The 13,674-nt window shown below is 44.4% G+C and overlaps 1 protein-coding gene across 1 annotated transcript in view; it reads right to left on the bottom strand.

The window, feature by feature from the left end:
• Positions 1 to 13,674, bottom strand: part of LOC121545502 (WD repeat-containing protein on Y chromosome) — a 38,639-nt gene that overhangs the window by 11,482 nt on the left and 13,483 nt on the right. Inside the window, exons 11-17 of the mRNA XM_041856072.1 lie at positions 13,463 to 13,593; positions 13,086 to 13,153; positions 12,727 to 12,875; positions 12,262 to 12,399; positions 11,930 to 12,037; positions 11,543 to 11,770; positions 11,367 to 11,437 (exon numbers count right to left, since the gene is read on the bottom strand). Of these exons, the coding sequence (XP_041712006.1) occupies positions 11,367 to 11,437; positions 11,543 to 11,770; positions 11,930 to 12,037; positions 12,262 to 12,399; positions 12,727 to 12,875; positions 13,086 to 13,153; positions 13,463 to 13,593 (893 nt within the window). The remainder of the gene's footprint in view (positions 1 to 11,366; positions 11,438 to 11,542; positions 11,771 to 11,929; positions 12,038 to 12,261; positions 12,400 to 12,726; positions 12,876 to 13,085; positions 13,154 to 13,462; positions 13,594 to 13,674) is intronic.

Raw genomic sequence — 13,674 nt, 5'->3', positions numbered from 1 at the left:
TCTGCTTCTGTTTTGTGGGTGGCACTGTGTGCTGTTTTCGATGGATGGGTCCTGGCCTCTCGGGGCCTTAGGGATCCGGAGGGACGTGGGTGGGATGCTGATCACTGGCATGACGGCTCAACTTGGGATGGGGAGGGGCTTTAGCGGGGGAATTAGTGGAGAACAATTGAAGGGTTACTCCGTAGCAATGCAAATATCACGGTACAGCTATATGGACACTCAATCATTACGGTATTTTTTATTGGTAAATTTACAAACATATATAATGATAAATAGACTTGAAACTTGTATCTCATTATGGTGTATGGTGAAATAAGTATAGCCAGTTATAATTGTAATGGCTTAGCTGATAATAACAAAAGAAGAACAATATTTACAATATAATATCTATTGTATACAGGAAACTCATTCAACAATTCGAGATGAAGTAGCGTGGAAAAAAGAATGGGGGGGGGAATATATGATAGATTCATTTGTATTTTAATGACTAAAGGATTTCACCCCAAATACAGTATAAATGTGTGAACGGTGTTAGTTATAATGTAGTGTCAACCCACTAACAGAGGGGGAGGAGTTAGAAACTGCTGAGAAAGCATTCCAGGGTGAAGGGGACTGAGAAGCTGTTTAAAGGTGGGCGGAGCAAAGTGCCTTTGTGTGTCAGGGGGTATAAAGGCTGTGTATGTATTTTTTGGCGCCAGAGCTCTCCATGATTAAAAATACAGATCATTCTTGCTGGTTGCGGACCTTTGTTTAATTCATGATTAAACCAGAGAATTTACACCCTCTGGGAATTATTCAGAGCATTAAGTTTGATTAATTAGAGATAAAAATTCTCGTGACAAATGGTCCTTCGAGCCGGATCTCAAAATACGTCTTTATCGTTCTGAGGACACCGAAAACCGTGCACGGGCGGATGATAGCATCCGTATAGAATAGACCTGGCCTTCAACGTTAAGGTTATAAACAGGCCGGTGATGAATCTTATGAACGATAAAGACGTTAACGAGATTGAAAAAGCATTTAAATCCGAACTGCAAGGAGAAGGTCAGTAATTTTTATTCATGGATTTTGGTGTAATTATTTGAACTTGTATGAGAATAGTAATTCTTGTGGAGGGCAGAGAATAGTTACCAAAATCTCATAAGATAATTAAAAGGGAGGAAGGGGGTCTGAAATGACTCAAGGTGAATGGCCATCACCAAAATAAACGAGTTAATATTGAGATTGTACGGGGTACAGTGTTTACAATATAAACAGGAAGGGAGATAATAATCATCATGTAAGATAGATACCTAATGATCCATCGAAATACGTGATAATTGTTTCAAGGAAGGGACTAAAATAGGTCGCGTGAGAAAAATAATGGTTGTCTCATCCGTTTCATGAAACTGGTGTTTTAAAAAAACTCTGGGTTACGGGTTGGATAATTTAAATGGTTAATTACAAAAACAGATCATAAACATTGGCTCAAGAGTCGCACCAAATAATAAGTCCCAGGAAAATAATTCTGGATTGAATTATTACTAAACGGGGGGGATTTCTTATTTTTCCACCATGGGAAATAAATATTCTAAAGTGTCACGAACGTTGACTGATGACTCGTGGAACCAAGGCGCAGCGTGATAAGCGTACATCTTTATTGATACACAACACACGAACAAAACAACAAAACGAAACGATACGTGAAGTCCTGAGGTTACACACACCAAACCTTTACGGATCAAGATCCCACAAACTAACTGGTGCCAACAGGCTGCCTAAGTATGGTCCCCAATCAGAGACAACGAGCTACAGCTGCCTCTGATTGGGAACCACCCTGGCCAACATAGAACTAAACGATCTAGAACAAAAAACATAGAAAACTAAACATAGAAAATCACACATAGAAAGTCCACACCCTGGCTCAACATTTAAGAGTCCCCAGAGCCAGGGCGTGACAGTACCCCCCCACCCCAAAGGCGCGGACTGCGACCGCGCCACACAAACACAAGAGGGTAGGGGCCGGGTGGGCATTCCGCCTCGGAGGCGGATCCGGCTCCGGGCGTGACCACCACCTTTTCTCCACCTCCCCGTTGCGCCCCTGGTCTGGTCCCGCTGACTGGAGCTGGACCCGACGACGGTGGACCAGACCTTACCGGCTCCGGACTGGAGCCGCTGGCCGGAGCTGGACTGGACACCGGTGGAGCGGATTGCTCTGGCTCCGGAGTGGATCCGCTGACTGGAGTTGGACCGGACCCCGGTGGAGCGGATTGCTCTGACTCCGGAGTGGAGCAGCTGACCGGTGCCGGAACAGGCACGGGCCGTGCCGGACTGGACACACGCACCACTGGCTTGGTGCGGGGAGCAGGAACGGGCCGGACCGGGCTGACGACGCGCACCACTGGCTTGGTGCGGGGAGCAGGAACGGGCCGGACCGGGCTGACGACGCGCACCACTGGCTTGGTGGGGGAGCAGGAACGGGCCGGACCGGGCTGACGACGCTGCACCACTGGCTTGGTGCGAGGGACAGGAACAGGCCGGACCGGGCTGGCGACGCGCACCACTGGCTTGGTGCGAGGGACAGGAACAGGCCGGACCGGGCTGGCGACGCGCACCACTGGCTTGGTGCGAGGGACAGGAACAGGCCGGACCGGGCTGGTGACGCGCACCACTGGCTTGGTGCGGGGAGCAGGAACAGGCCGGGCTGGACTGGGAACACGCACCACTGGCTTGGTGCAGGGAGCCGGAACGGGCCGGGCCGGACTGGCGACGCGCACCACTGGCTTGGTGCGAGGGACAGGAACAGGCCGGGCTGGACTGGGAACACGCACCACTGGCTTGGTGCGGGGAGCAGGAACAGGCCGGGCTGGACTGTGGAGGCGGACTGGAGGTCTGGAGCGGAGAGCTGACACAACCCGTCCTGGCTGAATGCCTATTTCCACACAATATGTGTGAGGCATCAGCACAGGACGTACAGGGCTGTGCACTCGTACTGGCGCTACAGCACGTGGCACTGGCGCAGGATATACGGGACCGAGGAGGCGTACTGGAGGCCACGAGCATTGAGCCGGCACACCCCGTCCTGGCTGCATGCCCATCTTAGCACGACACGTGCGTGGTGCTAGCACCGAACGTACAGGACTGTGCCGGAACACTCGCGGCACAGTACGTGGCTCCGCATAACACGGAGCCTGCCCAGTCTCACGCTTCCTAGCCTGAGTACGGGGAGTTGGCTCTGCTCTAACTCTAGGCTCCGCCAACCACCCTTTTAGCCCCCACAAAAAAAATTATTGGGGCTGTCTCTCGGGCTTCCTCCTCGGCCGGTACCCTCTGCGTTGCCGCTGCTCCTCTCTGTAGCACGCCTCCACAGTCTCCTCCCAAGGACGGCGATCCATTCCGGCCTGAATCTCTTCCCAAGTCCAGGATCCCTTCCCGTCCAGGATCTCCTCCCAAGTCTAGGCTGTCTGTTCCTGGACACGCTGCTTGGTCCTCTTTAGGTGGGATCTTCTGTCACGAACGTTGACTGATGACTCGTGGAACCAAGGCGCAGCGTGATAAGCGTACATCTTTATTGATACACAACACACGAACAAAACAACAAAACGAAACGATACGTGAAGTCCTGAGGTTACACACACCAAACCTTTACGGATCAAGATCCGACAAACTAACTGGTGCCAACAGGCTGCCTAAGTATGGTCCCCAATCAGAGACAACGAGCTACAGCTGCCTCTGATTGGTGACCACCCTGGCCAACATAGAACTAAACGATCTAGAACAAAAAACATAGAAAACTAAACATAGAAAATCCACACCCTGGCTCAACATTTAAGAGTCCCCAGAGCCAGGGCGTGACATAAAGAGGTCCGAGAATTAACGGGGGATGAAATATATATGTTAGGAAGAGATCGAAGAAATATGTTTTATGGATCCATTTGGGAGAAGAGGTATGGATTTATTGGGCATCTCGATGTGGAGAAATTAGAGGCTAAACTGTGGAACGGATTTGAAGAAACAGCGAGGGGAGGGGCTAGACACAGCAAGAGTATGGCTTTTGGAGAGTCAGGAAAGTCTAGAGAATTTTGCTGGAGAGTGTAAGGCCCTGTGTAAATACTGTAACAAAACAGGTCATAACCATCGCGACTGCAGAGCTAAGGGAAAGGGCAATGTCCGGGAAATGACAGTCTATTTTTTGGTTCCACGGGTAAAATGTTTGAAGAAGTGATTTGTGTCGATTAAGAATTGGCTAAAAACACCACGAAGCGATTATTTGAGAGGTACCTATACATTTCTAACGATATATACGTATGAACTTTCTCACCCAAACGTAGACGTACGTCATGGGTGAGAAAGTAGAGAATATTTGGTCATTTAGCAGACGCTCTTGTCCAGAGCGACTTGCAGGAGCAATTGGGGTTGGGTGCCTTGCTCGGGGGCACATCGTCAGATTTTTCGCCTGGTCGGCTCGGGGATGAGAGACAGTACATAGTTTAAATGATAGGAATATCATTAAATGTATGCTTATCAACGATATCAAGTATTTGTTTTATTAATTAGGGCCGAATCAGAGAGAACAGTTAAAGAAATTGAATAGCGAACTGAAATGGCGATAGAGCTGTGAAAATTGAGACAAAGGAGAATAATTTATGGCTCTGGTTAGCGGGGAAAAAATTGAGACAGTCCAGCGAGTTAGATTGAGCTGTAAGATTTCAAGTAGAGGTCTAAATACTTGACTGGAAGGCAGTGCTTTGATAGATTCTAATGGTTATTACTTTATTGTATAGGTTGGGTAACACCAATGGTGTATGAAAATAAGTGGTGAATTCTAAAACGATAACTTGGTTTCGTTACGTGAACAATGGGATATCGTTTTTACTATTAGGATGATGGATTGAATAAACATTGGTTATAAGTATGAAGTTATTAAACAATAGGTTTATATTTTAAAAACATCAATGCAACAGGTTGCAATGATTAAATTAATAGAAATGGGTTATAGGGTTATATTAGAAGGTGTAGTGAACTCAATGAAACGTGGTATTATATAGTGTCTTCCAGGATTGATGGAAGTCTCCTATAGCATTATGTTAAGGGGATGCCTGGGATAAAATATAATGTCTTACTTACACGGAGTATGTGATTGTATTGGCTAATGAATTAAATATTACATTTACAGGAGCGAAAGGAACAATAGAAGGGGAGACAGATTTTCCTATGGTGTTGGTAAAATAATTGATAATGGATCATTTGAGATGAGATCACATGGAGCAGATTTAGGGGTTCAATAATCATTGTGAGATTAGTTATGAGGAATTAGATTGATACAAACGATTATTGATGAGTTAGGACTGGGGATATCTGTATCATGTTTTGTGTGTACTTACCATCTTTAGATTACTGATGGTAATTGAAGGTTGACAAAATGTATAACCAGGAGAAAGAGATTAGCCTATCTCATTGGAATGTTGCCAAGGGCTAGGGGGAGCAGTAGTGAAGTTAGGCAGTATTTAGGTCGTAAAAGGGAGCTACCAAATTAAGTGGGGCCTGGCTATCTTTGATTGTTGTTTTTCAATTGGGTTTTAATAAAAAACAACACACCTAGCATGATGTTTATAAAGGGTTGTTATGTTGAATTTAGGGGATTTTCAACAGTTCATAGGTGGTGTTTACTATGCTGTGGGATAGAACGGTTTGTTGGGTGATTTCAATGGCCTCTGGGCTCTGTTTTGACTTTCTGGTGTTGATTGGTCATCCACACTGGTAGTTCTGGGGGCATGAGAGGATGACTTTGGGATGGTTTATTTTATCAAATTGAGGGTAATTTATAGTGCTGTGAAAAGTGTGAAGAAGATTATAATGTACTAATCTTGGATTACTTTTATGGGATAGAAGTAAGTTGAGATATTATCAAATGTTGTCATTTACATTTCATTTTTATTATGCTTTAATAAACAACAAGTTGGTATTTGAAACTAAATTAAAGCAATGAGCTGCAGTAATCAGAGGAAGGCACAATCTAATGCGAAACAGCTATTGCCTAGATCATTGATTTAGTAATAAGATCAGGAAGATAGTAATCATAGGAAGCTGGATAGGATAATTTAAGATAGGGACTAGCTGTCCAGAAATAGATGAAGAATGATGAGCTTTTTGGGAATGATAGACTGCTGTAAAGCTTGGGTGCTCCATTATGTACTGCATACTGGTAAATTAAGTAATCTTATCTATGGGAAGGCAATGGCAGCCCATGGTAAAATCATTTGGAACTCTGAGGAGGAAGAACAATTTATGAAGAGAAAAAAGTTGCTCACTTCCCAAACAGTCTTAGCTTTTCCTACATATAACAGGGATTTTACCCAAATGGTAGAGAGTAAAGAGGGATATATGACATTGGTTGTGATTTAAAGATGGTGATGAGGGAGTTTTTTTAGTGGGCTATTAGATATAACTGGGTTAATCACGAACATTGAGTTTTTTTAATTCTTTGTTGCTAGGCAGAAGACAGGTGACCTAGGGTCGAAGTGCTTGCTCTTACTTCAATCCATGGTTGTCTTTTGTCTCTCTTCAAACATTGTGAAGGGAGCGGCACCAGGGTTGAGCAGAGTTCAGGCTAAAACCTGTCTCTCCTTTGCTATCTTCTTGATTGATTACAGCATGAAGGGGGGTTTGTGTTAGGTTTGAAAGATTTAAGTATGGACCTGTCATGTCCAACCATCAGTCTTCAGGTCAAGCCCGGGAGAGCCGGGGTAGAACAGAGTTTGAACTAAACATGAGTGTTTTTTCAAGATAAGAGATGGATTGATTGGATTACTATTGATTCTGAACTGAATGAAAGTCGAATTTAGCCGCCATAAAAGACACAGGAAGGGGGAGGAGCAATTGGATAGTCTCAAAAATCTCAAAAATAAATAAGGGATGGCAATTGGATGATAAATTACCAATATTACCTAGGTGATTGTTTAGGTAGGTGGTAATATTGACACATGAGCAGAACCATGTGTCAAGAGGGGGGAAGAGGCTAGTGGTAGGGTTAAATAATATACGAAGGAGAGGACAAAATACTTTTTAAAAAAAACATATTTTTTTAGATACAGTCTAGAAAGAGAATACTGATGTGAGCGGTATGTCAGAGGTTTTGTGCCCCACAGGTGAACTAAAGGAGAAGGTGACCCACTCTATCTAACCAAGTGACTGGTGAGCATCCAGTCCCTAAAGAAGAAAGACTGGAAGCAGGCCTGTTGGGAAAGGCCCTATCAGGTTATATTGGTCACTGCCTTTAGAATAGCAGAAAGAGCAACCTGGGTCCACGTTACCCACTGCAAAAAGGTAAGAACACATACAAGCACCACTGAACACACGCAGAGTTAGAGAGAAGAACTAGACCAATAGGGACTGGGGATCACCTCTGTTAACGAAGATCTCCTACCCCGACCTATCATCACTGTAGTGTGTTCTCAGGGTGTGAGTATGGGGTGATACCAAGCAGAAAGACTGAGGACAGGAGAGGGTTGGCGGTTTTTGGGAATAGGGGTAACTTGAGCTGCATCATAGTCCGGCAATGGTCTTGATATGTCAAGATCCACCACCAATTACGCTATGCCCTTACCATTGTTAAGAAGTAAAAGAGAAGAGAAGCGACCCGACATACTGACCGTCAAGGACGAGTGGCCTACAAAATGGGAGTCAGAGAAGGGCAGACTGTCGGATTCAAAATAAGGGTTAGGGACGTAGCCAATGGGTGGGGTACATGTCAATAAGCAACTTGGGATTATAAAATCCCATTATATTCGTGTTCGGCCCCCACGGCGGATTGTTCCTAGACTCAAGTGTTTAAACACACTTGGGGACGGGAATATGAGACCGGGCGGGACTGAACATCCAGATGGGGGGTAAAGAGAAACAAAGACATCACCAATTATCAATTGGAGATAGTAGTAATGTGATTGACTTGAGTTCAGAAGCACAGGAGAGAATTCTGAACCTTACAGCCCCTGTAACCAATGTGTGGTGGGCGTGTGCCAGTAAAGGCAGTATAAGGCAGAGAATACCAAAAGGGTGGCTGGATACGTGCGCCCTGGTTCTACTGATTCAGCTAGTTAGAACTAGTCACCAGGAACCAAGGAAAGGGTTAAACAGACGTAGGAGGAGTTTTAACAAGAAGGAGAATAGCCCTATTTAGATGGATGCGATTGGGATACCAAGGGGGGTATGAAAGAATTAGAGGAAGGGTTTACTACCACGTTCTTTTGGTGGGTGACAATAAACAAAATTGTGAAGTGGATTAATTATACAGTGGGGGAAAAAAGTATTTAGTCAGCCACCAATTGTGCAAGTTCTCCCACTTAAAAAGATGAGAGAGGCCTGTAATTTTCATCATAGGTACACGTCAACTATGACAGACAAATTGAGGAAAAAAAATCCAGAAAATCACATTGTAGGATTTTTAATGAATTTATTTGCAAATTATGGTGGAAAATAAGTATTTGGTCACCTACAAACAAGCAAGATTTCTGGCTCTCACAGACCTGTAACTTCTTCTTTAAGAGGCTCCTCTGTCCTCCACTCGTTACCTGTATTAATGGCACCTGTTTGAACTTGTTATCAGTATAAAAGACACCTGTCCACAACCTCAAAAAGTCACACTCCAAACTCCACTATGGCCAAGACCAAAGAGCTGTCAAAGGACACCAGAAACAAAATTGTAGACCTGCATCAGGCTGGGAAGACTGAATCTGCAATAGGTAAGCAGCTTGGTTTGAAGAAATCAACTGTGGGAGCAATTATTAGGAAATGGAAGACATACAAGACCACTGATAACCTCCCTCGATCTGGGGCTCCACGCAAGATCTCACCCCGTGGGGTCAAAATGATCACAAGAACGGTGAGCAAAAATCCCAGAACCACACGGGGGGACGTAGTGAATGACCTGCAGAGAGCTGGGATCAAAGTAACAAAGCCTACCATCAGTAACACACTACGCCGCCAGGGACTCAAATCCTGCAGTGCCAGACGTGTCCCCCTGCTTAAGCCAGTACATGTCCAGGCCCGTCTGAAGTTTGCTAGAGTGCATTTGGATGATCCAGAAGAGGATTGGGAGAATGTCATATGGTCAGATGAAACCAAAATATAACTTTTTGGTAAAAACTCAACTCGTCGTGTTTGGAGGACAAAGAATGCTGAGTTGCATCCAAAGAACACCATACCTACTGTGACGCATGGGGGTGGAAACATCATGCTTTGGAGCTGTTTTTCTGCAAAGGGACCAGGACGACTGATCCGTGTAAAGGAAAGAATGAATGGGGCCATGTATCGTGAGATTTTGAGTGAAAACCTCCTTCCATCAGCAAGGGCATTGAAGATGAAACGTTGCTGGGTCTTTCAGCATGACAATGATCCCAAACACACCGCCCGGGCAACGAAGGAGTGGCTTCGTAAGAAGCATTCCAAGGTCCTGGAGTGGCCTAGCCAGTCTCCAGATCTCAACCCCATAGAAAATCTTTGGAGGGAGTTGAAAGTCTGTGTTGCCCAGCGACAGCCCCAAAACATCACTGCTCTAGAGGAGATCTGCATGGAGGAATGGGCCAAAATACCAGCAACAGTGTGTGAAAACCTTGTGAAGACTTACAGAAAACGTTTGACCTGTGTCATTGCCAACAAAGGGTATATAACAAAGTATTGAGAAACTTTTGTTATTGACCAAATACTTATTTTCCACCATAATTTACAAATAAATTCATAAAAAATCCTACAATGTGATTTTCTGGAGAAAAAAAATCTCATTTTGTCTGTCACAGTTGACATGTACCTATGATGAAAATTACAGGCCTCTCTCATCTTTTTAAGTGGGAGAACTTGCACAATTGGTGGCTGACTAAATACTTTTTTTCCCCACTGTATCTATTACAACCAACAACGATTTATTGGCGGGACTAGGGATGCAGTAAAAGGGATCTCTGAAATTATCCGCCATCCCACTCATGACTTAGTAAAAGAGGTTGGCTCTAGATCAGGCAGAAAGGGCCGGTGTCTATAGAATGATAAGCCATTGTTGCACATTTATCCCTAACAACACCACACTGGATGGGACAGTCACCAGAGCTCTTGCAGAATTAACTGCACTAAGTGAAGAATGAGCTGAGAACTCAGAAGTTAGTACATCGTGGATAGGGTGGTTTGATGAAATGTTTGAAAACCATAGCAGCCACCATCTTAGGGGCGGTCAGTGTTTGTATGGGTATTCTTGTATTATGTGGTTGTTGTCTTGTTCCCTGTGTCCGAGGATTGGTGAGTAAGGCGTTGGTGAAATGCAGTATCTCAACAATGATGAGAGATGGACCGACTCCGGACTCTGACCAGGGGAATGTGAAAAACGATCCTCCAGGCTTGGTGGATGACGAGGATTTTGACCCTGAAAGACCGCAATTGGATGAAATGTTTATTAGTTCTGACATAATCTCTGAGATTAATCATGCTTGTAAATACATTTATCCTGAATGTGAAAACATTTAGTCAAAGGGGTGGATTGATAGATTAATTTGTATTTTAAGAATAATTACTAAAGGATTTCACCCCAAATACAGTATAAATGTGTGAATGGTGTTAGAGTTATAATGTAGTGTCAACCCACTAACAGAGGGGGAGGAGTTAGAAACTGCTGAGAAAGCATTCCAGGGTGAAGGGGACTGAGAAGCTGTTTAAAGGTGGGCGGAGCAAAGTGCCTTTGTGTGTCAGGGGGTATAAAGGCTGTGTATGTATTTTTTGGCGCCAGAGCTCTCCATGATTAAAAATACAGATCATTCTTGCTGGTTGCGGACCTTTGTTTAATTCATGATTAAACCAGAGAATTTACACCCTCTGGGAATTATTCAGAGCATTAAGTTTGATTAATTAGAGATATAAATTCTCGTGACAATATACTTCTCCCATGTAGTAGTTCAGGAGCAAAAAATATATATATATATATAATATAATTATTGTAAAATTAACTGTGTCCATAAGGTGTAGATAGTAAGTATAGACCGGAAGTAGAGGCCTGGGCATTGTTGTTCACTAATTAACTCCAAGTAGGGAAAGGATGGCGGGGTTGAAAAGTAATAAAGGGGAGTATATATATAAAAAACATGGGGGATTGGAAGTGATGCAGACAATTACATTGATAGAAGATACAATCTATCTGCAATATTAAGCTGATCCACCCCCCCCCCCAAAAAATAAAAAAATATTTTAAAAAAACACACTCTCCATCAGAGGAGCCTTAAAGGTACACTCAGCATTACAACATCGTCAAGCATGAAGTCGTTCCGCTGTGTATGATGATGTCACATTGCTCAGTATTTAACCCTGCAGACTTTAATGACAAATGGGGTTTCGATGGGAGGTGTACTCACAAGTACCACATGACCCTTTTGCTCCAGCCGGACACATATATCCTTTGGTTGATGTAGATTACCCCCGTCACCTGGAAAAAGATCAGGGTCAGATTTTCTTATCCCCCTATTGGATAAGGCTGAATGAAGGTAGGCTATATACTGATCCCTGATCTGTAGTTAGGGGTAACTTCTACCTCGTTATCATTCAGTATGGGGAGTGTAGCTAGCAGCGCTCCGTTGTTGAAGTTCCACAGGCGCAGGGTGCCGTCCTTGGACCCCGTGATGAGGCGGCGCTTGGGCCCGTCGAATGTCATGGCCGTCACCTCCACCGCCTTCTCCGGGGACGTCTGGAACTGCATGATCTTCTCCCCCGTCAGGATTTCCCACACGCTCACCACGCCGTTATGACAGCCACTCACTACCTGGGACAGAGGGAAGGAAGGAAGGCATATTGAGGTTCAAATGGGACAGAATGTTTGTTTTCTTTCTTTTTCCTCACCTTGTGTTGAACGAGGCGTTTGTTTGTTCATTCATTCTTTCATCCATCCACCTGGTGTTTTAGAGTATACCCAACAACACACCTGTTTGAAGTTGGTGTTATAGAGAGCTGTACACAGGGGCTGCTCATGTGATGTCTGTAGCTTGTGAAGTGTATCCACATCATCCACCACTCCATGTAGAACCCCTATCTGCACACAAAGATTGCCGTTATAATAGGCAAAAAAAACATAGCTGTTGATGCAAGAGTAGTTTTCACATGTTTGTGTGAGATGATAAATTGCATTTGCATGGCTTCCTCGATGCTCATTAGCAGACCACTTAGCCACCGCTAATCTCCCTAGGGCCTTGATTACTCAATCAGTCCCCTTTTATGTGTCCTACAGTATGTGAATGAACAAGATGGGGAGCCTACCAGGAAGGTGGCCAGCACCAGGGTGTTGGTGTCTCTGTTGTAGTGGAAACTGGAGATTGGGAAGCGACTCATGGTCACATTCCTGGAGTGGATGTTCTGGAGACAGGCACAGTCCTGCAGGTCCCACACACGCACATTCTGAGACCGAGAGACACAGAGAGAGAGAGAGAGAGAGAGAGAGAGAGAGAGAGAGAGAGACACAGAGAGAGACACAGAGAGAGAGACACACAGAGAGAGAGAGAGACAAAGAGAGAGACACAGAGAGAGACAGAGCGAGAGAGAGAGAGAGAGACAATAGGAAAGAAAGCATATATTGTGTGATCATATGCGTGAAATCAAGCAAAGTGCTTCTCTTCCATTCATGCATGGCAGTTCTTGCTCATCACATTTCTCATAACATGATTTCAAGTAATCCTGATCACTGAGTAACCAGAGACCGTAGATCAGGTTTGTCCCCAGACAGACCTTGTCCTTGGAGATGCTAATGATCTTGTTGTCGCTGCTGTTGACCACGATGTGTGTGATGGCTGTGGAGTGGCCCTTCATCTGAGAGGTGGCACAGTTGTTCACGTATGGGTTCCAGATCCTCACAATGCGGTCAAAGCCTCCAGTCACTATGACAGGGATTCATTTACATTCAAAACACAACCCTTCTTTTAACTTTGTTATTAATTTATTTACACACACAAAGTAAAGATATGATGGTAAAAATGTGCAGGAGGTGAAAGAAAACTGCTGATATTTTTGCACGAACATCACCCAATTGCAAATTGCCTTATTATTACACTTTTGTGAAAGAGGATTCATCCTAATCAATCTCTTACCCAGAATGTTAAACTCGGGAGAGTAGTCAAAGCAGAGGATTCCTTTCCTCAGCTGAAAGCATGAGTTGCTGTGATGGAGGAGAAAGCATACAGTCACTTTTGGAAAGAAATTGTATTCCTAAACTTACTATCTAAACATTTAGTCTTTAGTGAAAATGGACAAAATGCTACTGTAACAATCAGGGCAATTATTCAGTGTCTTAAAGTAGGACTTTTAAAGGGCACCTGGTCCTAGATCAGCACTCAAAAACACTTTGTGAATATGGGCCCTGTTCCTCTGTACGGTCTATGGAGATACAGAGATGTGTGAGTGGAATAAGGTAAAATAGAGAGTTCCTGGACCACTATGTGTACATGGCAGGGCAGGGGGAACATACTGGATTTTAGCCTTCTGAGAGTGGGGCACAGTGGTGAGCACCATGGAAGTTTGGTCAGAGGCACAGCAGGTGGCGACAGCGTTTAACTCAGGTAGGAAGCGGATCTGATGGCACCAGTTATTGTGCAGGGCCTGGGAGGCGGGGGGATGAGCGGCACAGAGGCATGATAAGAAGAGATACCGTAATAATGTGAAAAAAACTACAACATGAGT

This window comes from Coregonus clupeaformis, chromosome 30, assembly GCF_020615455.1.
Source record: "Coregonus clupeaformis isolate EN_2021a chromosome 30, ASM2061545v1, whole genome shotgun sequence".
Classification (NCBI taxonomy): Eukaryota; Metazoa; Chordata; class Actinopteri; order Salmoniformes; family Salmonidae; genus Coregonus; species Coregonus clupeaformis.
The sequence above is the reverse complement of the archived record's forward strand: the minus strand, read 5'-3'. Positions and strand labels throughout refer to the sequence as shown.